The sequence below is a fragment of the Labrus bergylta genome, chromosome 4, assembly GCF_963930695.1.
Source record: "Labrus bergylta chromosome 4, fLabBer1.1, whole genome shotgun sequence".
Lineage (NCBI taxonomy): Eukaryota > Metazoa > Chordata > Actinopteri > Labriformes > Labridae > Labrus > Labrus bergylta.
Window position 1 is genome coordinate 25,601,590 of NC_089198.1, and position 24,555 is coordinate 25,626,144.

The 24,555-nt window shown below is 39.3% G+C and overlaps 1 protein-coding gene across 3 annotated transcripts in view; it reads right to left on the minus strand.

The window, feature by feature from the left end:
- Positions 1 to 378: 378 nt before the first annotated feature.
- Positions 379 to 24,555, minus strand: part of pde1cb (phosphodiesterase 1C, calmodulin-dependent b) — a 92,116-nt gene continuing 67,939 nt past the window's right edge. For 2 of the 3 annotated variants that reach the window (XM_065954223.1, XM_020635247.3), the window contains 14 exons: positions 23,951 to 24,133; positions 21,996 to 22,062; positions 21,698 to 21,814; positions 21,037 to 21,177; positions 18,291 to 18,391; positions 16,857 to 16,985; positions 16,413 to 16,514; positions 12,578 to 12,698; positions 11,048 to 11,129; positions 9,865 to 9,985; positions 8,029 to 8,204; positions 4,318 to 4,545; positions 3,943 to 4,005; positions 379 to 3,801 (listed from right to left, as the gene is read on the minus strand). In XM_065954223.1, coding sequence (XP_065810295.1) covers positions 3,782 to 3,801; positions 3,943 to 4,005; positions 4,318 to 4,545; positions 8,029 to 8,204; positions 9,865 to 9,985; positions 11,048 to 11,129; positions 12,578 to 12,698; positions 16,413 to 16,514; positions 16,857 to 16,985; positions 18,291 to 18,391; positions 21,037 to 21,177; positions 21,698 to 21,814; positions 21,996 to 22,062; positions 23,951 to 24,133 — 1,651 coding nt within the window. In that variant the 3' untranslated portion in view covers positions 379 to 3,781. The remainder of the gene's footprint in view (positions 3,802 to 3,942; positions 4,006 to 4,317; positions 4,546 to 8,028; positions 8,205 to 9,864; positions 9,986 to 11,047; positions 11,130 to 12,577; positions 12,699 to 16,412; positions 16,515 to 16,856; positions 16,986 to 18,290; positions 18,392 to 21,036; positions 21,178 to 21,697; positions 21,815 to 21,995; positions 22,063 to 23,950; positions 24,134 to 24,555) is intronic. The other variant, XM_065954224.1, reaches the window with a different exon arrangement.

Here is a 24,555-nt window from a genome sequence, read left to right on the forward strand (position 1 = left end):
CACTGAAACCAAGTTTATTCCAGCATCAGCCGGTGAAACATTCAAAGACTTTACTTACACAAAAAGCTGCTGCCAGACTTGAACGAGAGGTGAACACATTCAGACAAACCAATACCCCTCACTACTTATGTGCAAGGTTAAGAATTGATTTTAAGATTTGACTGCTAGTTTTTTAAAGTCGTGAATGTTCAGGCTCCCACTAAAAATTTGCTCCCCTCATCTGGGAGGCTTCTGGCTGTCCTATAGTTACATTTACGGGAAGACATTATTTGAAAAAACCTCTAACACTTCAATTTAACTGAATGTAAAGTGGTTGATTATTGATATAGTTTTATCACGAATGTGATGTTGTAGAAATGAAGACAGGCAGACATGATCTGAGCCCTTTGAGTCCAGATTTATTGATACAGCTGTGCAGTCACAGAGCATGGTGGCACACGCGGCCGCCTGGCCGGCATGGTACAGTGACACACACAAGCATGCACAAACATGCATACCCACTCACACACACACCCACACACACTCTCTCCCAGTCATTCTGTCTTAAAGGATGTAGTGGAGGCTTGACCTGAGGCATGTAGCCAGTTTGATCATCATGCTTTCATGTTTTCAATGGTTTTAACTTCAGGACAAAATATCAATAACAATTTGAACTTTATATTTCCAATTCTGTTTAGTATATGTAAAGGTACTGTATGTTATCAGCCTGATAGGTTATATTTTACGCGTGAGAAAGTGGGAAAAATGCTCATCTTAAAAGTGTTTATTGATTTTGTTTACAGGGTAGAGAATATATTCCCTTCCACTTCATCTTTTAGTTTATCAATCACACACACACACACACACACACACACACACACATCCACATCCACACAAACTCATGTCATCACTCTCATCAATATAGCAGATCACAGTGAGGAGATCAGAAATGCACGTTCAGTGTTTTTCGGCTGTTTCACCCACACAAGGCATACACACACCCCCACACACACAAACACACACACACACACGCACGCGCTCTTTACATCCATCAAACCTCAGCCACTAGAGGAGTTTGAGTTCAGTCATTACGGCGCTATTCAGACTAAACAAGGAAACAAAGCATTAAACAAACAACAGAGAATGTGTTCCATAGTAACCATTACAAAACACCGTGATTAGAAGTCTTTACATGTCATAAATACAGCTATGTTTTTGATTATGGTTGGTATAAATTCTTGTTAAATATTCATAGAGCAGCCTATCACAGCAGCAGGTGAAAGATAGAGCAAACTACAAGACTGTACATGTGTCGGCCTCTTGGTGCAGAACATCAACTCTGCTTTCAGTGTCAGGCAGCTTGTTTCAAGATGCAATGAGTTTGTTTTTTGTTGTTGTTGTATTTAAAAATCTAATTTGCTTTGACTGTTGCTAACTTTTTACAGTTTTCATTTTTCTGACTTCAAAGCTGGTGGATAAAACAAACACACAAGGAAAAAGAAAACCAAAGCGGAGAGACAATAAGAAAAAAAAAAAAGTCATTACATGTTGAAGACATGATTTGGACAAAATCATCCACGGAGTAAAAAAAAAGAAGCAGTTGGTACAAGAAAACAAACAAGAGAGCAGCTAGAACAGATTTTTCTAAAGAAATAAAAAAAGAAACATTATAAATACTTCTTCAACACCAAACAGCTGACTTTGCCCACAGGTTTTCTTACAGGTACTAAAATGAAATGAATCATACGAAGATATTAACTGGTTTCCAGTGAATCAGTACAGATTGAAATGACATCACAACTTTAGTTTTCTTACAGGTGAAAGGTGTAAAATGCATGGTACATATATAGGCACACATTCAGCCAGCCGGCTTTCTTACCACTGACTGTATTTTTTAGGTAGAAAGTAGCTTTTTGTCATAAACTGCTTTATATCGAAGCATGATACCAAACGTCCTGTTGAGATATAAAAATGGGCAGAGTGTGTCGAAACTAAAAAGGTTGAAAAATAAACTCCGGCAGTTTAAAAAAAAAAAACCTTTTAGGTGATAAATTGTAATCATTCAATATTAGAGAAATGTGAACATATGAGCAGTATACTTTTAAATAAAATAAAATATGCCAAGTACTTGATCATGGCACAATATATTTTGGGCTCTTTCCCCTAAAAAATGAAAACCTAATGAACAAAAAGTGCACAAATTTAGAGAAAATATATCCATAACTATGGAAATACTGCCAAATTCTTCTAATTACACATAGTAAGTACATATTCAAAGCTGAACCAACACTGCAGAGGTTCAATATGTTACATATGCTTATAAGCAGTATTTATAGCTCCTATACACAACATTACAAGCCTTTAAAAACAGGCAAACAACCAAGAAGCAGATTGAGTTTGGACTCATAGACCAGATGCATCACAACAAAAGCATGATGGATTCAACAGGCTAACGTACGAGCATACTGTAAACACGTTGATTTAACATCACACCAGCGACCTCACAGGTGAAGCTGCTGTAACATAACCGTACTTCAAAATAAAAGAACGTACGTTTAGAAGACTTTTCTCTGACTCTCTGCTACAGCTTAAATGTATTTAAGAAGGCATCAAGAAGAAGTTTTTCTGACAAAGAAAGGACAAACAGCGTGTTGATAGCAGACACATCTAGTGCAGGGTTCTTACAGGACAAGAATGTAACCAAAAAAAAAAGTAAACAATAAGATTCGTATATATTACAAAAACTTGAATTCATCTATGTGTGTGATATGTTTGAAATGCAGAAGTTGCATTCTACGCTTTGGAAAGGTTTCCACTACATTATCTTACAGCATATCCATAAAAATATCCATTGGTGGACTGTGGAATCAGAGGACTTCTACTCCTCTGCAGATCCCTACATATACAAACGTCCATTATATACATTTAGGAGGACAAAAACACACAACTAACAATATACATGTGGATGTGAGGAACACCAACATATTAGACTGCACGATATCTGAGGAAAGCATTAAAAAAAAGTAAACATTATAAGGTGAAAAAAAAAATGAGCCACAACTGGTTCTTAAGGGACAGGAGCTCCAAACAACCAAACAGAGACACTTGACTACATAGAGTGTATTTGTATAAGGAGTACTTGCAAGTAAAATGGTTATGCTATAAACCTGTGAATTAACCCCAGTGCAGTGTGTATAGCTGTGTTGCTATATTCTGTATCTATGTAGTATTCAGTGGGGAGGAAAATAAGCTGCTGTGAATCGTAACCTCATAGTAAGCTTTGTACTATACTGTCTAAGTGACGCTAAATCTGTTTGAAACGTGTTGACAGAGAGAGGCAAAGCAGCAGGAAAAGTGGGACTTGTACAATGGCTACATGTCTGTAGTGGCTGAGTTACACATACGACTTACATTAAAGAAAAGCTTGGCAAACTAATACAAAGAAAAGCAATGTTTTAGTGTCAATCCTCCAAAGGCTCCTCTTCTCCCCCAACACATTAAGGACGTTAAAACTTCCTGTGTATCATCTTCATCAGTGAGCAGGAGGGGGGCTAATGCACATGGGTAGAGCCACACACTCTGCATACAAGAGCATGGGAGTATAAACACAGTGAAAGACAAAACAGGTTAGCAATAGAAGACAAACAGCAAGTGTAGGTGTCACTTTCTCTGTGTCCTGTAGAGGGCGTCACAGTCCAACAAATGGCCCTCACTTGGTGAGACTCTATGTTCTCCTGCACAAATGCAGGTTCAGGTTGACTGCAGAGATGCAACAGTGTTGCTCTGATTCTCCACAGCGAGCTTATTCCATGGCTACCTCTGCTTTGGAAAAATACAAAAAGAAATGTAAATCATTTATTTCCGATTATAGAGCAAACAAACTGACCAGGAGGAAAACTCCTCTGTTGATGGATTTTTAACATCTAGTTGGTATTCTGATCAAGTGATGAGCAACAAACTCACCATCATCTCCTTTGTTCTTATCTTCTTCACCCTCTGGAGATAGCGCTCCTTCAGACAGCTCTCCTGAAAAGAACGATTAGTCAGTTATTTATCATACGGACTGAGGTACATACTTTGCTGCAAACATAAATTCTATCCGAACAAGGAAAATCCCTCTCCCCTTTATGCAGTTTGTACAGACATCTTCAACCTTGACTTGACAGTGTTTCAGCCTTACCTAACTCACTGAGGAAATATCTAAGAAAATGAAAACTGTTCTGAGATTTACTGTTGCTCTATCACTCACTTAGGTTTGCTGAGTGACTAAACACGTCACTGTAAACATGTATCTCACAACATATTAAGTTCTGGGGCTACCCCATTAAAAGGATGTACCGTTCTGCAGTGGAGTGAACGTGGCGCTCCCTGACTGTACTCCCTGCTCTGTTTCCCCTGTGTTGCCATCTGGTGGTCTGCTGGCCTCTGCTGGATTGGGTTCCTCCCCTTCCAGTTTGTCCTCCTTTGGTTCAGGCTGTTCAGATTCTGTGTGGACTTCCTGGGGCTCCATAGCCTCTTCCTGCTGGGCTTGCTCCTCCGCTTCCTTTTTAGCTCTCTCCTCCGCTTCTGAGGTCAAATGGAGCATTGAGGCAGGTTAACATGTGAGATACTGTGTTTAAAGCTGTTTTCAAAACTGGATAATAATATTGAACATAATTCATTTGGTTTTGCATCATTTTGAGATCAAGCAAATATAAAGTGTGGTATCTTTGTGTGGTTTGGTCTGATTGTAATTGTTTCCCTTGTTATGATAGCCATTGCTGTCCATAATTTTTATCTCTGACCCGGCGCTTTGCATTGTGGGAAACAGTAAGTGAGAGAGACTGGTAACTTACTGGGAATTTTTTACTGAATCAGTTCACATCCAGGTATCTTTTGCATGCTGAAGATTTCCCAATTGTTCGCATACTGCATACTTCAAACTGCATTTTAGCCAAGTCAGTACGCACTACTAGTATAGTAGGCAGTTTTGAAAACAGCCTGTGTGTCCATGTGTATGAAATAGTAATGTATGATGCAGATGTCTAAAACTGTGTTCGTCAATTTGTGGAAAATAGTTTTCATATACATTTTATTTTATTCATCTCTTATTTATCTTCAGGTCTGCGATGTCAATAAATTATCAGTAAATAATGTTAACCAATAGACTGCCAGTTTGTAAAATGAAAATAATCTGTTAATTAATTGATTCTTGAACAAAAGAACTCAAAAGAAAGTTTGATGTGAAATGATAATAAATACCAAACACATGAATTTTCTACAAACTGCAAATCTGAACATATGCTTATCACTGTAATAACTTGTAATCCTCTTAACCCTCCTGTTACAAAATGCCACTTAAAAAAATAAACATTACAATTAATACGGATGCTTAGACACACAAATACATGTGTATCCCACAAAATCCCACTCTAATACAGGTCAGTCAGAATCCCCCTCCGAGGGAGCTAAGAGCATTGCAGGCATTAAGAGCATTGCAACTCTGTAAGCCAATTTTACACATTCTGGTGGATTTCAGGATCTGTTTGGACAGATCCCTTTTACCAGGACATTAGGCAAGGCAAGGCAACGGCCAGTTTATTTATATAGCATATTTTCAACAACAAGGCATTTCAAAGTGCTTCACACAAGACATCAAAAAGCATCATGACAGAGGAAAGAAAAGAAACATTAAAATAGAAAATTTAAAAACCACTGAAATTATTAAATCTGAAAATATGTTTAAATAAAAATAGTTCAAATTAAATTAATTGAAGTAAAAATTTAAAAACAGTTAAAAGTTACAGTGCAGAGTTAGAGTTTAAAATCATATTAAAATTGTTTAATGAAAGGCAGCTGTAAACAGGCGTGTCTTCAACCTCGATTTAAAAGAGCTGAGAGTTTCAGCAGACCTGCAGTTTTCCGGGAGTTTGTTCCAGATATAAGGAGCATAGAAACTGAATGCTGCTTCTCCATGTTTGGTTCTGACTCTGGGGACAGAGAGCAGACCTGTCCCAGACAACCTGAGGGGTCTGGATGGTTCGTAATTAATCAGGAGGTCACTAATGTATTTTGGCCCTAAACCATTAAGCGCTTTATAAATCAGCAGCAGGATTTTAAAATCTATTCTCTGACAGACTGGGAGCCAGTGTAAAGACCTCAGAACTGGACTGATGTGATCCATTTTCTTGGTTTTGGTGAGGACTCTAGCAGCAGCGTTCTGGAACAGCTGCAGTTGTCTGACTGATTTTTTTAGGCAGACCTGTAAAGACACTGTTACAGTAATCAAGACGACTGAAGATAAAAGCATGGACAAGTTTTTCCAGGTCCTGCTGGGACCTAAGTCCTCTAATTCTTGATATATTCTTCAGGTGATAGTAGGCTAATTTTGGAATTGTCTTGAAGTCTTGACTGACTGAAGCTGCGTGCTGACTCTTAGTCGCTCCTCCTTTGCTCCAAAAACAACAACCTCAGTTTTGTCTTTGTTTAGCTGGAGAAAATTTTCTCATCCATTTATTGATTTGCTCTATGCATTTACCCAGTGCTTTTATGGGACCATGGTTGCCTGGCGACATTGTAATATATATTTGTGTGTCGTCTGCGTAGTTATGATAACTTATTTTATTGTTTTTTATAATCTGAGCTAGTGGGAGCATGTAGAGGTTAAACAGAAGAGGCCCCAGGATGGAACCTTGGGGAACTCCACAAGTAATTTTTGTTTACTCAGATTTGAAGTTACCGATAGACACGAAGAAGTCCTTGTCCTTTAAGTAGGATTCAAACCAGTTTAGTGCTGAGCCAGAAACTCCCACCAAGTTTTCTAGTCGGTCGAGTAATATATTGTGGTCAACTGTGTCAAAAGCAGCACTGAGATCAAGTAAAACTAAGACTGAGGTTCTGCCACTGTCTGTGTTTAAATGGATGTCATTAAACACTTTAACCAGAGCTGTCTCAGTGCTGTGGTTTTGTCGAAAACCTGACTGGAAGACATCGAAACAGTCGCTCAATGTCAAGAAATTATTTAACTATTGAAAAAACAGCTTTTTAGATTATTTTAATTAAAAAAGGAAGATTTGATATCGGCCTGTAATTGTTCATTATTGACTTGTCTAGATTGTTCTTTTTAATAGTGGCTTGATGACTGCTGTTTTCAGGGCCTGTGGGAAGACACCTGAGAGAAGAGACAGGTTTAAAAATTTTAACAGATCTGAAGCCATGACTTGGGAAACTTTTTTGAAAAAACCTGTTTGCAGAATATCAAGACAGCAGGAGGAGGAATTTAATTGTTGTATAATGTCCTCCAGGTTTTTAATGTTGATTTGATTAAATTGTGTCATGGTGCTTAAATTGGTTTTCAATGGACACAGCACATATCCTGATCTTGATGATGAGTTACTGACAGTTTGTCTAAGTTTCTGGATTCTTTCAGTAAAGAAGGTGAAAAATGTATTACAGGCCCTGGTAGAATGAAATTCAGATGCTATTGACACAGGAGGGTTTGTTAGCCTGTCAAACAGGGCACAAGCATTATTACTGTTTCTGGTTTCTGGTCAGAGAAGAAAGATTGCCTTGTATTCCTCAGTTGTGAATTATAAGTGTGAAGTCTCTCTTTGTAGATGTCATAATGAATCTGGAGATTAGTTTTACGCCACCTGCGTTCAGCTTTTCGACAATCTCTTTCACGTTTCTTACCAGTGTCGAATTTCTCCATGGAGATATTTTCTTACCAGAGACAACCTTCACCTTAGTGGGAGCAATGGAATCAATAACATTTGTGATTTTAGAATTGAAGTTATCTACCAACTCACTGACTGAGCCACAGGACAAGGGCAGCTGTGGAAGAGAAAACCTGGTTAAAGATTTCACTGGTGTTTTCAGTGATGCACGGTTTTGTGATTACCTTTGATTGAATACTTATGTACACCGAGATAGTACTCTTAAATAAAACACAGGAGCGATCAGAGAGGGCAACATCTGAAACAACAACCTTGGAGAACATTGATCTTCACTGAGTCCCCGAATCATCATCATTTTACTCAATTGTATGTTGTTTGTATGGCCGTACTGTACCTTTAGCAGCTTGTGATTTCCATCTCTCTCTGTTCTGATAAACCTCTTCGTTCCACAATGCCTTGAAGTTCTTCAGGTCAACTGTCAGCAGAGAGCCTTGTCCCGATGAGCTGCTGTCGGAGCCTATGCTCTTCACGCTGTGCCTCTTGGTCTCATCTGAGCTAATACTGTTTAGACTGAATGGGAAGATAAGATGGGTAAGACATGCAGAAGTTAAACACGACTTAAAGAGTCTACAGCCATACTAGTAGCTCTGTGCAGCTGTACTGAAAAATCATCTTTTTGTAAATGTATTCTGATGTTAGCATGCTAATATGTTCACAATAACATTGCAAATGTGTTCATTTTTAGCAGCTATAATGTTAACTGTGTTCACTATTTAAGTTAGCATGCCTGCCTATTATATATACATATTGCCACGAAATACAAAGACAAGCGGAGGATGATTGCAATCTGATCACTCTATGGCTATTTGTGGATAAACCAAATAAATTACTTTTTAAACTAATAATGGAGTTCGATGGAGAGTTAGGCATCCAGGTTAAACATACAAACTGTTTCTTTATCATAAAGAGAACAACTTCATGGACTTTGTTGTTCTGGAGCTTTACGAGTTTGCAAAAATATGATGAGGGGTATGTAAGCCAAATACTAAATACTAAGTAAATGCAAAATTGATGGAGGCAATAAATCCCATGACTGTCGATATATTTGCAGCTAATCCTAAAATATGGCACCATCTTCATTCACTCTAAACGTCTGCATCTGTCTGTGCAAAACTCCATCCATCTATTTACAGGTTGTATAGATATATCAGCCTGGACCAGAGTGATCCCACAAATCCACAGACTGACACTGCTATCTGTATATAATGCTGCTGCTCCACAAGAGTTCATATTCTTTCACACACTGAAGAAGAAAGAAAGAAAGACAGAAGGGCTGTGAACCAGAGGCAGACACAGAGAGCAGATATAGTTACAGAAGATTGAAAGCGGTTATAAATGCCGTGGAAAAAGCAGTCAAAGGAAACACAAAAGCACCCAGGTGTGTGTGAAGACAAGAAGGCTGCATGAGTAGCAACACTATCTGAGATTTCCACTTGGTTAGCTTCGACCGGAGGCCCACTGAGTGATGCTAATGACTGTTGCTGCAGAGGGCGGGGAGGGTGGTATTGATGTGCAGGTGCAGAGCCAGACTCCTAAAGTACAGCTTTCTTTTGGTATAAGCTCAGGCGAATAAAAAAGAGCAACTCAAAGTTTTCCTCTGGGAAGTTTAATTATTAGTTACACAAGAGCAAGTGGAACGTACTTTCTTATTTGTTTGGTTTCAAAGCCTTGCACATATCTGATTCAGTAAGTGGCTGGAGGAAAAGTACAAAACCAATTAATTAAGCCGGTGGAGACAAAATCATTTCATTTTATGTCTCCAGAGGCTAATGTGTATGCTGATCCCGCACTGAGGCTCATTCTGAATCAGGGATGCCAGGGTTAGCATCTCTAAAATATCAATTTCAAGGTGTGTGGCTCTGCCTGATGAAAGGTGGAGACATTTCCACGCACAGAAATGGATTACCCATGGAGGACTCATCTGCTGTTTTCAATACTTGCATTAGATATGCTGCTATTGCGCAGGAGCTGTTGGGTTTAATCACGTCATTGAGCGAGCAGTTACTCAGAAACAGTGAATTTTCCATTCTTGATTTACCAGGCCAGTTGATTAAAATCCACTCAGATTTACATCCAGTCACCCACTTCCATCTGCTCAGTCCTACTACTGAGCAGAATCAAACTTTCATTTACAAATAAGGTCAAATAAGGTGTCAGTGCCACAACTCACCTTGAGCGTCTGAAGCCGGCAAGGCCCGCATGAGAGGCCTCTTCGATGAGCGGCGTGACGATACGTTCCATCATGTCCGACAGCACAGTGAAGGTGGGCACCACAATGAAGTCTATGAAGCCTGGTGACGAAGAATTCAGAAAGTTCAGAAGACAACGTCAGTGAATACATATTTACATCTTTAAGAATGCATATTTGTACAAAATAGACGCCAAAAACAATCAATGTAAAGATGTGATTTATAGAGGAAAGAAAATTAGGCCAAATATATTTCTACAATTTTACATTTAAATCATTTCTGCTACCCACAGATGTTAGCAATGTCAAACAAGGTTACCGTTTTATTTTACTGTTGATCTCAGAGGTGTAACTTTTCAAAATCCTATTTCCTGTGCGTGTAACATTTCTTTTAACAGATTCATTAGAGGTGCAGCTGCTAGTACAGATGGAACGATCTCTAAGCGGATAAAAACCCTGATGTGCACTGAGCAGGGTAAGAACATTCATGTTTTTATCATCACAGAGCTTTTCCTGAGCGGATAAAAACACAGTTATATGCTTAATACTCGTTGTTTTGAATTAGCAGTGTGCATTGACAGCTATTCAAAGTAACTTCCCCATTTTTTTATCTTTCGTAAAACAACATTCACAACCAAACAGCGGCTGGCTGTTCTCATCATCCTGTCATTTCTGACCATGATTTAAACAGGTCAACTGTTACTTGGTACATAGCATTCCTTATTTTCTCTGGAATACACCATTATCATTGGAAGAACAATAAGATGACACAAATGTATACAAATATATATAAATAGCATTTTTATTTTTTTATGCCTTTATTGGAGAGACAGGACAGTGAGTCAGAAATCAGGGAGAGAGAGAGAGAGAGAGAGAGAGAGAGAGAGAGAGAGAGAGTGGAGAATGACATGCAGCAAAGGAGCAACAGGCCGGTTTCAAACTCTTGGCTGCCGCTTCGAGAACTACAGCCTCTGTACATTGGAACCAAACTAATCACTAAGCTACCAGTGCCCCAAAAACAGAACACTCTGAAGTGCTCTATCTAAAAATGTTATAGAAACAATTATCAAATAAACTCATGCTGGAGCTTAACTTGATTCGTATATCCAGCCAGGAATGCAGCACTTTGCAGGGGGTGTGTATAAATGATGAAGTAGGCACTCACCGATCTGGGACTGTGCAACCATTGTGGACTTTCTGTCGCAGAGTGGGGAGAACGGCAGGCCGAGCTCGGATTCTTTGTCCCCCTGAGAATACAGCAGTGACCTCAGTCAGAACCATTTTCAGATTTTGGATACTAGCCCCCCCCCCCCCCCCTCTGGGCAAACACTCATAAACACAACTGACAGAATCTCATAAACACACCCACAGTACCCGCTTGCACACCAACAACCAACTTCTATCAGCGGGCTTTGGATTTGTCTGCCCCCTTCGCCCCGAGTGCTTTTGGGCCAGAAATGTGTTTCATTTTCTCCTCTGATTTGTCACAAACAGATGAGATGTGGAGTCGGGAGGCAATGTTCTCTGGAGAAGCTATTTATCGGCAATTCATATGCTGAGAGACAAAGGCCTGGTGAAAGCAGCAACAATAACAATAGCACCCATAATGAGAACAATGTGGATTAATAATGGAAGAGATGAAAGCAATGCAGCACCAGTTAAACGTCTGTCTTTCATGTTGTCATTTACAAATACACAAATTATTATCTTTAACAAATGCATTGATTTATCAAAGAGATAATGTTCTACATTTTAATCTGCAATTATGCTTTGTCATGTCATCATTTTAAAACTTGACAGAGAGCACAGTGCCTGCAATTAAACTTATGATTAGGACTGCATATCTTATTTGTGTAAAGTACTTTGAGGGGTAGAGTTTTGGCTAAGCACCATCTTTAAACAATCATTCATTGATGATCATGAGCTTATTCTTGGTCTTACGTGGAACTGTGTGAAAGAAACCTAAAATATGGGAGTTCAATCCAAAAACATCCGCACCAAAGGGTCGGATAAGAGCAATGTAAGTGTTCTTTTTGGAAAAAAAGATGAATCAACTCTACTTCACATCAAGTGTTTCATCTTTTGGCAATCCCAAGAAAGCCGAGGAAATCAATTCCTCCAAGACTTCACAGCTGGTCCAACAGAGCGTATTATTTTCACATAGCAGGGAAGGCACAGTTGTAATTTAAAGGTCAGGAATGAACTTTGGATCATAACTTTTGAGTCAACTTATTCAAAAGGTGAAAAAAAAAAATCTGAAGATCTCCAAAAAATGAGAAAACTGGATCTACAGAAAGGGGGTTAGGGTATAAAGCTGAAGAACAGCTCCTAAAGAGCTTCCCTGCATTTCTTCTAGTTTTCCAGTTCGAGCCCCCTCACACTCAGCATGCATGATTAAAAGCATTGTTTGCTGGGATGCTCAAAATAAGTGGGGCCATCTTCATTTCATCTTTATTCTTCATTGCTTTCTCATGTGTTGCTGCAAATACTGTTAATGTTGAATTTCATTGCTTCAATGATAAAGCGTCAACTAATATGTTGCTGGTGTATTTGACAAAATCGGCATAATGTAGTTCTTTTTATAAGACTAGATCAAAAGCATGCCATGTCCTCTCCCTGTGCCTCTGAACCTCACATATTCCTTGAAGTAGCCTCTCGTGGTTTATTCCACCACCTGTCAGGTACACCCACTCACCTGCCTGAAGAACTCCTCCAGTAGGGAGGTGGTCCAGCGATGGTGCAGGTCCCAACTCTTGGCCGGGTGGCTGATGTCTGCCGTGTGCAGCAGCAGGGACAGAGCTTTGGGCTTGTCGATGCTGCAAAAGAGAGAAAATAAGAAATTAATAAGTATATGTATGAAAGGAGCATCCTTTATCAGTCATTCACACAAGCCTTTTCAGTTTTGAGTGTTACTTGTAAAAAGTCTCAACAGACCTCTAAAAAATAAGATTCAAATGACTAAATGTTTTAGGTTTGACCACTGATTTTTGGGTTAAAACAACCTGTAAACATTAGGACCACATCCTGCTTATTCAGTTCCTGGCATGGACTACACGGTGAGCCAAACAGACTTTTCAGACATATCAGCAAAAAGGACATTGGAAAATACCATTCGTAAAAGGAATTCAAGAAATTCTCCGAGGCCCTGAGTGCCCCTGAAGAAAGCAGGGTCAATCGTAGAGAAATGTGGCACAGCTGCAGATTTGTCCTTAGCAATCTGTCCATAAGAAATTGGCTTTCTGATCAAGAACATAAAAAAAAAAAAAAATCAAAACCAAAGAAAACCTACCATCACTTTTAGAAAAATGTCCTGTATATGCTCTGTATACTACCAGTACTGCCCATCCTGGGTTTTTGTCCTGGCTTTACTTAGTTTTTGGGACTTCTATGAGCATGGCTATTGCTTTAAGATAGAAAACCCCTTTCAGTGCAAAGTATGTAATCATTGGAACCAGATCAAGATATCAAAGAGGAGAGGAGGGGCATGAGATCACAAATAAGATGCTCAGTGGTGCAAAACAGCGGGCTGATTACACTATCACCACTGCTGCAGACTGCCTAATTGCAAAAAATGCTTGGTAGTTAGATCTGTATTGCAATGTCTGAATGCACAACAAAGTGTCTGCAGGTCTGCATCATTTATTCGTAAAGGAAAAGGCTGAACAACAAACACCATAACAAGATTGAAACCAACTATTTGTTAGTTTTCTGACTTCCTAAACCTCAGCCCTCAAACCATCTAGTTTCAACTGTTCACTAAAATAAATTACTTAGGCCTTAATAAGATCTCTCTTAATGGAAAGTCAAAGTCTAGCATCACATATGGTCACATAGGAAGTAAAGTAGAGTGGCACAAAGGCCTTGGTTAGGATACCCATAATACATTTCATTTTTATGTCAATGATTATATTAAGCAGTAACATGCTCTCTTCAAAAGCTTGGTAGAATTCCTTAACTAAGACTTAAACAGTGGTATAGTCCATTTGTCAGGGTCTATTTTAAATGTTGTATTATCACACTTTTGGTCCAGAGTATTTCCGACACCAAGAAACCACAGAATTTGTGTTTATTGTGACAAGGAAACATGTCATCCTGTGCTACAGTGTGGTACCTTAATGTGCATTGGGTCAATATGAAGCTCTATATCACAGAGGAAAATACTTATTATTGTATTATTGTGAGCATTTGTTTTCTTTGTCTACAATAATACATCTTTGATGTGCTATGATCGCACTAATCCAACAGCAGCACCTTCCATTTGTCAAACTGGTGAAATAAAATACAAAAAAATCCCTCCTCAAATGCTCATTAAGCAGATGTTGAAATATACCAAGACATTTATTAGCGAGTGCATAAAAACACAAAATTCGGAGCTGTAAAAGACGAAGAAGATAAACAGGTCTGTACAAAAAGAGCGAAAAATAAAATCTCTTCCATCAAAATGCCTCCATTACGCTAATCGGTTTTCTCTACTGGAGCTCAGTGTGAAGATGCTTCATTTCACCTCATCAGACATCGCCGGTGTCTGAGATATCACCTGATAACCGTATCAAAATATCCTCTTTAATGGACCGAAGCATGAATTGTCAGGCATAGAGTGATATGGAAAATAGGTACACAAAAAGACAACACACACAAGCACAGTGTCACACAGAGCTACACACACACTGCACAAGGTTAAACAGAGGTCAGAACCACTGGCTCAAATTTCCCCTCATCCATTTGTGGCAGATTGGGTCTTAAAGTGCGCTCTAAGCAGGCCCCGGGCACACTGGTTTGAATTACTGCACATTAGAGTCTATTCAGCATTACAGCTTCCTGCAGACTGCTCGTTTGTGTGCCTGTGTGTACACGTCGCTGTATCGTATCTTGATGATTACCTTCTAGTCAGCACTCTTTGAGGTGTATTTACACATATATAGCATACCATTGTTGATTCATACATCTATTACCAGGATGTAACTTATCACCGTATCAATGCCTTTCTAGTATTTCTCTGGTCGTGAATTTCACCCTGCATTATCACAGTGAAAGGAATAAGCTGAAGGTCAAAAGACGTTTCAGTATTGTCAGCCACATGAACTGTGGTGACTCATCCCTTCATATGATAGTTTGCTTTTGTTTCTGTTAGTGAGCTGCAGCTCTGTCTCTGCACGTAGAGCCTACCCAGTTACACAGCACGACCAAAAGATAGTAGACATCACTTTCTTATTGGAGTCCAGGTGTTCCAGCCACACGCGTTACTATCAGATGCAAATCTGGCACTTAAAATAAAATCTTTTTGAATAAAACTTTTCAAGTAGTTGTTGTGAGGTCAGTGACTTTAGTTGGGCACTGTTGACTAGATCGGCCTTGTGTAAAATTCATGCTAAGGTTTGTTCAGTGGGACCAAAGCTCAGCTACAGAGTGCCCAAAACGACAAATAAACAAGTGCTGAAGCTATTTACACAAACAAATCACCTATATTCACCTGCTTTAGGAGACACAAAAATAGATGAAGCCAAAGACATGTTGGGTCTACATATTGTATCTATAAGGGGGTCACATGATGCCACCCAAAAAATAAAAAAATAAAAAGGTAAATTCATTTAAAATTGTATATTTTACCCATTATTGAACAAATTGATAAAAAAAGTAATTCAAATTCAAATAATATAAAGTGAAATGAAAATTAAATGAATGTGTAAAAATACTAAAACTACTAATATAAGTTTGTACATGACAGCAACAATGTAGGTGTCTGCTGCTCTAAAGACGAACACACCTGTGTCTGTAAGGTTGTGGATATTACTTGTATTCTGCTTCTAGCCTTTTATTTTTAAATATATGAATAGGTATGAGTAATAATAATACTCTGGGTATGTTTATCAGGGTTCGGCAGTGCAAGGTAGTCAGTGACCCGTCTTCTAATTTCTACAGGTTACAGTGGCATTTAAGCAAATTTGGCACTTTCAATTTTGTGTTTTTGGAAAGTCATTTAGAGGTACCTTTGCTGCAATAGAAGAAGAGGGCTGATTAAAACAACTAACTAAGTTTTTGAGGGCTAATATTTCCTTGCTGAAGCAGCCTACAACGTTCCAAAAAAATCTGCCAACAACATTTCTACCACAGGCTGTTTTTCACTGCGTTGTCTGCGGCTAAATCTGGTGTGACTGCCCCATAACTCTGCTGCAGAACAGAAACACAAAGTATCCTGTTTATGCCTCAGAGGGCCTTCAGTACTACATTACTGTATACCTGTGCTGTATCATTCATGACCTATAAATTTGCAACACAATACTGTATTTTGTATACAGGGAGTTTTCAACACCAGAGTAACAGATATCATCCTTTGTTTGTTTGGAAAAGTCTGTTTGATATAAACATGAATGTTGCATTCAACTTTGGATGCACCCTTCAGGGCAGGGTTAATTGAGTTGTAAACAGCGGGTGTTGAGTAAACGATGACATGACGGCAGGGTTAATGAGGATGTAAATTGCTGGAGTAAAGACAACAGTTCGAACAGCAGTTAAGCAGAAAGGTGACTGACCCCTCTGGTTGTTGTAGGAAGTTCTTCATGGCCTTCACCTGCTGGAAGTGGCACGACATATCTGTGGCCAGCACCATCTCCACCACCAGAGCCCGCAGCTCTCTGGATGAAGACAAAAAAGAGGAAAACATGTGCCATGTGATGCATGATGAACCGTTAAAGCCAACAGTAATAAAATCTACTTATTTTGAAAGTCATATAAAGTAAAAGAAAGCAGCCAACACATTTTAGGGGCCTCATTTTGAATTTAGGAAATAGAAAAAGCAACTTTAGGCTTAGAAATTTGATTTGTAAACTGTGGAACTGCTTGACCTGCTTGGTTTCTACTTGTCTTGTCTGTCTCCCTATTTGTCTCTATCAGTTCTCCACTTCATCTCTGTGTTTTATTTCCCTTTGCTGTCACTCAGCTCTTTCATTGTCTGCCTCAGTTCCTGTCTCTCTGACCTCCAGTCATCCTTGGAGAGGTTGTACAGGATGTTCATCTCATCGTCATCCTGCAGAAGGCGGTACGCCGCGCTGACATGGTGACTCTCCAGCACGGAGCGGTCATTGTACAGGATGGCTGTGTCTGACCTGTCGAAGAGAGAAGCAAAGTCGTCATCTCTAATTGGTCTATTATGGAAAGACAAGCAAACAAAGAATTAATTGAAGATGAGAGATGTTGCTGCATCTTCACTGAATAAATCAAATGTGTCACGACGTAATTAACTTGAAGAGGAGTCCAGACCAGGAGCGCCTTCCTTTATTTCAGCTCTCTGCCTGCGCTATCTCTACTGTAAAGGCTTTTATGCTGAAATATGTATATAGAGAGTTCTAGTCGGAGTCCAGTAACTACCATGGCAACCAAACATCATTCAGTTAATGTAGCTTATACACTGGTTCTTGGCCTGCTTGCAAAGACTTCAATCATGCCGAGTTCTGACCAGCTAAAAATGTATGTTATTAAATTTTAAGTAGGAGCTCTGTCAAAGGGAAGACTGACTCTAAGGTAACAAAAACAAACAAACAAAAAAGCCCAAAAGGGATTCGGCGAGACAGCAGCTCAGTCTGTAGGGACTTGGGTTGGGAACCAGACGGTCACTGGTTCGAACCATAATATGGAAGTTGGTCTGGTAGCTGGAGAGGTGCCAGGGCACTTCCTGAGTACTGCCGGGGTGCCCTTGAGAAAGGCACCGGACCCCCAATAGCTCTGGTGCGCTCACTGCGTAGCAGGGTGTAGAAGCCACACTCTGACATCTCTCCATTAATGCATGTCCACAGGCTCTATTTGTGCATGTGTGTATTTTGGTCCTATGTGTGTGAGAAGCATGTCTCTCAATAACTGAGTGTAAACTAGAATTTCCCTCAGGGATTACTAAAGTATAGAAAACAAAAAAGTACAACCTCAACTGTACTTACAGATTAATGGAACAATATACACATTCAAAGATATACAGGACTTAGAGATAACTACAATACACTTTTTTTTTAAAATGTATCTTAGAAGGGAAGTAAATAATTTGAAAACATTATTTATACAGTGTTTTAAAAGTTCAACTTTCTGAATCAAAGGGAATTGGTTCTATTTCTATAAAGCTATGACAAATATACAAAGCCCTAATGGTAAAAAGGAGGATACATTTAAAGATAATTAAGTATACAAAGACAGTATTTGTCCTTAAAATGTTACTGTTTGAGTTATACTTTCAGTAAAAGGTGTTGTAACAGTATTTCTCTTCAACTTAAGGTTTCAAGAGAATGCAGTTTTATTGAAGTTCTGCCCAAGTGTTATTACTGCACTGCAGGCCATCTCAGTGTCAATGTAAAGGCCCCATGCAGCAAATGAAAGCATTGATCCAGTGAGTTTGTGACATGCATTTTTTATTTATCATCCATTACCTTGTCTGGATGTGGAAGTTGTTTGTGGTCCCTGTGTGCTCGTAGTCGTGCACAGCTGCCGCAAAGATCATGGCAAAGATCTCAAGCTCGGTCAGCCAGTGCTGTAGGAAAAAGTGGAGAAAAAGAAAGGAGAGGTTAGATGTGAGGAACAAAGGAAGGATAGAGGATATTAAGAGAAGTATATAGAGGATGGGATGGTGTTGAGGAGGGAATGCAACAAGACGGAAAAAAGGACCGGAGAATGTAGTTAACTCAATAAAAGAGGAGGGAATAGACAGAAAAGAGATAGAAGAAAAAATAGAGACCAGAGAGTGGAAAAAAGGGAGCAAAGCAGCAAATGGTTTGTCACTTCAAAAAGATGTAGAGAGCAAAAGTGAAATAAAGGACACCAAGAGAAGTATTTGGCATGAGGAGAGATTATAGTCAGGGATGAAAGAGCACAAATTGAGAGGGGAAGATAGAGAAAAGGTCAGCATATCAAAACGGAAACTTCAGATAAGACAAGCTCTATTGGGATTCATATTTTAAACTGTCAGTTTGAAACTCCTCCTTTACTCGTTCCCTCCCAGACAGCCTCAGAGTCTGGTTAGTCACTGTGTAAAAATGAAAATAGTAATGCTCTCTGTAAATGTATTGAAGGTACTGCTGTTGCAAGGTGAGAATGCACATCATGCTTCCAAATTTAAGTTCTTCAAATCAAGTTTAAACCTTTTCCAGGCACGACTCCTGACTACAGCAATAAAGAGAATAAATTAGAAGAAGAAGCAGCAGGCTTAAAGCAGCAGGCTTAAAGATTAGCCTGTAAGTTTGGAAAAACTATGTTTCACTTTCTGCTGAAAGTTAAATAAGAAGACGTACTACTATTGTCCAGTAATTATTAAAGCTATAGATGGCAGAAAAAGTAAAGTTAGCTTGGCACAAAGACTGAAAACACAGAGAGACAGCTAGCCTGGCTAGCTGCATGTCAATACAAGTGTTCATAAAATCACAATATATTTTTTTACATGTAGATTTGCACAAATTAAACTGATGATCCTATGTGTAAAATGTGAGTTAAAAAAATCGCATGCAGCAAATATTTTACCTTCAGACAGATCTAGACAAGCTTTTACCCCCTTGTTCCAAATAATTGTGCTAAGCTGAGCTAACTGGCAGCTGGTTGAAATTTACAGTTCAGACTTGTGTTAATTCACCTCTAAAGTCATTAACCACTGAGCCCACTACCATTGTTACATTGTGATTTAGAGCCATCTAGATCAGAGATAGTTTTGCTAATTTCACTGAGAGTCATCACCAGGGCGAAGGAGTAGCCCCATGGGCTCTTTGATGTGGCTCTGCAAAGTTTGCAGCCTGTTGTGTTGTTAATCCTGCGTTTCTCTGTGTACGGCTTAATAACAGTAATTAACAGTAATATCATTTTTGCAATGTTTTAAACCTGGACATATATGCTAATGTTGCCAGTACGAGATGGGTATCAACTTTAATATCGAACTATCTGCATTAAAGTGAATACGCTTATTTTCTGAAATGTCAAACTATTATTTTGTCTGCCGAATAAAAAAAAAAAGTATTGTGAAACTTGTATTTCATCATATTAGCTGCCACATAGCCACATGAATCTAAAGATACAGTTGTCAGTAAATCTGAAAAATGTAAATAAGATGGACTGAATGTCTATGTGTGTGTATTTGCTTCTATTTGTGGGTGTTGATGTAAGATCTGTGAGTGTATACAGCATCCACACACCTGTGAGTGGGCACTTCCTCTGAGATGTGCCTGCATCTCAGTGCACTCACGTACATAGAGTGGGGATTTAGCCCAGGAAGCCAAGTCGATATTGGTGACTAATCAACAGTGGGGGATGGGGGAGTCATTAAGCGTGGGTGGGTGGAGGGGCAGGATGGCTGATCCATCCTTCAGTATTTTTGCCTCATGGGGCTGGCTTTATGAATGACCTGATGATTGTTGATTTAATGGAGTCTGGAGGGCCTGTGAAATGATAGATGCTGTTCTCCTGCTCTCCCAGGAGCCCGAGGTTCTAGCAGTAATGTGGTTTACTCCGCAAGGCACTGCCCACAGAAACGCACCATGTCGACAGCTGTCGCAGCCACCTTATTAAGGTGATTAAATAAAAACACTGGAAGCGGAGGCAGCTGGCTGGTAAGGGACTTTGAACTCGGCTGTAGCAAAACTACAGTTTTTCCTTGTTTTGTGAAATGGATTTAGCAACAGAAATGCCCTGAAGTCACTACAGTGGGAAGTAGAGAAATACAGGTCACCAATATGGAAGAAGAACAAAAGCAGCACGAAGCAAATTAAGTTACGTTATGGCAACAAGGCAAAAAACATTTGATTTGAAAATCTGAAACCATTAACAGGTATCACATTTTGACATGTATATATATATATATATACACACACACACACACACACTGTATATTCTCTGAAATGTTTGTTTATTTTCTCAAAAATGCCTTGAGAAAGACTATAAATGACGACCAATGTTCTTCTGGTCTGTGTTTTTTAAGGGGAAAATGGCTTGCGGATTCTCCATGAAAAAAAGCTAAATTTAGAAGCTGCATGTCAGTCAAATCTGCAATTAGGTGGGTTGTTTTGAATACAATGTGGACAAACGTGGCTGGATTTGAGAGATGTATAAGTTTCAGATGGAACCAACCCAACATTTCTCTGTTTAACTGGTCTTTGTATGTTTTTGTAAGGACACCATACAATAAATCCTACTCACCACCATGCCAGTCTTGAGTAGCAGGTAGTGTACAGTCTGTGTGACATCAGCCGCGTGCATCAGGTTGTGGTATGGGTTTTTATGTTTGCTGTATCCCACTTCTAGGGCCTCCACGAATGACACCACCGCAGAGATTGGGATCTGATGGCAAAAAAAACAACAGTACATGACTGTAAGCCAAAAAACACCCCAAACAGTAAGAAAAGCTATCAGGTCTCATTTAAGTGATGGGGGCACATCATTTCAATCCATGCACATTCCCGTTTGAAATTGATGTAATAAAATCATGGATTGTGAACACTATACTCCCCTGCAGACTTAGATTACATATTCATGTCGGCTTCATTGCCCATGTCATTTACTCTTAGATGCCGTCACATCAGGTGGAGTGTCCTCAGCTGTAAGACGTTGTGGAAAATGAGCGCCACAAGCATCAGATGAGTTGTCCAACCTCCCTCATAATTCATCCATAGAGGAAATCCAACAACACTATCTCACTCTTAAGAGGCAGAGAAGTGGGTGTGTGCTTACTTCCATGCAAACAAGGGGGCATTGTGAAGGTCATGAAGGTACTGAATATATTTAGTTTCTCCTTGTGTGAATGACACAAACAAAAAGGCAAAGCAGTGACCAGCAGCATGATATATTCTTGTGGCTTTACCTTGAAGCGGCTAATGAGGTCATATCTTGTAAGCAACTCGTAGAATATGAATTTAAGTGCGTGATCCCCGCTGGCTTCATTTAAAGCGAAGACGTCAAAGGACCACCTGTCCACATTCTGTGTGAGGAAGAAAAATATCAAATAAATCAATGTTCTCCCAAACAATCCCCTCATCTTCTGCAATAAATGCAACACATCTAAAAGGTTGGTGGTGCTTCCTGGACAATGATGTGTGCATGTGTGTACAAAGTTGTTATTTCATATCTGTGCAAGTTAGTGGACATGTGCACGTTAATACCTTAAGCACAGATATGACAGTGGGGGGGTAGCTGAGTCCCACCATATTGGAGGTGCGTCGGTACATCCTGTTTGGAAGAGATAAAAACATCAAATGCAGAACACCGCTGAGTGCAAACACCAAAGGTTCCTATACTGGCCCCAAACCACAGCCTGGAAGATCCCCCACCAAGAGTCTTTTTAAACCTTCAAAACAACACTCTCAGTATGAAATTGTGTGGAAAAGGTTAAGTTGAGGCAAGACTAGCTCCTTCAGGTTTGTTTTTTTCACAATTGTTAATTGGTTTAAGGCTTTCCTGAATATAAGGAATAGCATTAAGAGTAATTTAGCACCAAAATGCAAAACCAGCTGGATAATTCTCAATGTCATAAGTGTCAGCTGAAAGGTAGTGAAGTCACATTTTCATTTTCATCCTCCCCTTCCCTATTTTCTATCATTGTGAATATCTGAAAAACAGACTACCCTCTGCAACAGCAGATTAAGAGAGATTACAGCTCACATGATGGAGGCATATTGGTTTGAACAAATGCATGTTGCATGTTGGTGTGTGATAAAGCACAGCCTTGGAGAGGGAGCTGTTTTCAACTCCCTGAATGATTATGCTTAGCTAGGCTTGCCAAGGCTGTAGAGAAGAGACGAATGATCAACTCAGGTGAGTGAGTCAGAAAAGACGAATACATATTTCCTACAGATTGAACATTTAAAAAGGACCCAGCAGTGGTGCTTCAGTGTTTTAAAACATCTTCTCACCTCACTTTAGTTCACTTTGTAAACAGCCCGGTTCAGACAGATTTGAGAGATATGCAATGAATTATTAATGAACAATATTCAATTTACCTAGTCTTAAAATGAAAGCACATTTGCAGTATCCCAAATCAATTTACATGTCCAATGTATAAAGCTTTATTGGCATGAATGTTAAATGAAAAATATTGCCAAAGCATCAACACAATACAAAACAATATCAACTCACTCCGACATTTGTTTATTCACTTCTATATTCACTACTATCACTCTGTATCTGATCATCATTGACTGTGTTTTTATACTACTGTAGTTTCCACTTCTATAAAATGATTAACATTGACATTTATTCTACTTTACTTGTTCCATCATGATCATTATAAAGAGCAAACATGTCCACACTTTATGACATGATGCTGGTTAAATAATATTATTTGACATCAGTGCTGCAACTAACAACTGCTCATAATCAATTCATCTGCCAGTTGTTTTATTTATAGATTTGTTTTGTTTTACTCAGAAAATAGAGATGTCCTTCACAATACAACCAGGTAATGTCATTTAACATCTTTTTTTCCAATAAAGAGTCCAAAATGTAGGAATAAGTCCCAAGTTATTGGCAAAACCTTTCATTTAATTACCTCAAAACATAACAGATGAGTTATTTAAGTCTTCAATTCAAATTGACCACATTACAAGATCAGAGCTGATTGACTATCTTCAAATCTTTTTTGATAAATCAACTAATTGTTGCAGCTACAACCTATAAAGGGAATAAGACGTGATTTTTGACTGCCAATGTGTTGACTGTGCTGGATTACCAAAATGTCTTAATTTATTCATTTTCATATTTAATGAAATGAACACAATTTTATGCTTCAAGGCTAAGCATATCAATTTCCAAAATCTTTATGTAGCTTGTATTTTGCTAAATGTCCATTCTGTAAAGTATGTAAGTATGTGTAGAAACTGCATTGAAACATGCAGGAATTATTTGGCTTTCCTTTTTGGAATGGGAGGCTAAACTTTAGACGTTGAAAGCATTGCCTTAAATTGCTCCAGGCTTCACTTGTTTAGGTTGACCAATGAAAGATAGAACCGTAGTGGAGGCAAGATAAAAGTGACAGTCCCTCTGAATTATTTAACATCATTGGCAGGTTGCCTGGATGTGGCTGTGGTTGTGTGCTTGTGCATCACAGACAGAAGTTTACCTCTCAACAAATATGCCAGCCTGGACGGCGTGGACGATGCTGCGGAAGCGAGGTTTCTCCTCATTGCGTCGCAGCATCAGGCCCATCTGGCGCGTGAAGGTGGAGGCCAGCCAGTCCCGCACTTCTGAGGGCACCGACTCTGACTGGATGTCACTGAGCTCATCTTCTGTGTCCACCAAACGCCTGAAAGAAAGAAGAGATGAAAGTTCAAAGACAGACAGGTAGAAAAGAAACAAATGAAGGGAACACAGAGCGATGCAGACTAGTTATCCAAGCTCTACTTTTACAAGGGACCAAACCCAAATCCCGGCACTGCCCATCAAATAATACCACCTCTTATGTAAGATAAAAACATCCCGGCCTCTTGGAACACCATGACGGGAGTGTTTTGAATCCAATTGTGTGGTATAATTCTCTGCAGCTACCCTGCTGTGTTGACATGTTCAGGGGATCAAAAGCAAAGCTTGTTGGTCTCCACCCTCTGAACTGAAAACAAGCTCTTATGGCAGAGAGAAAGCATTCACATCCCACTGATAATCTCGCTGCTACGTGGATTCTGCACTGGACAGTTCATCATCCTCCATCCACGAGTGGTCATGCCATCG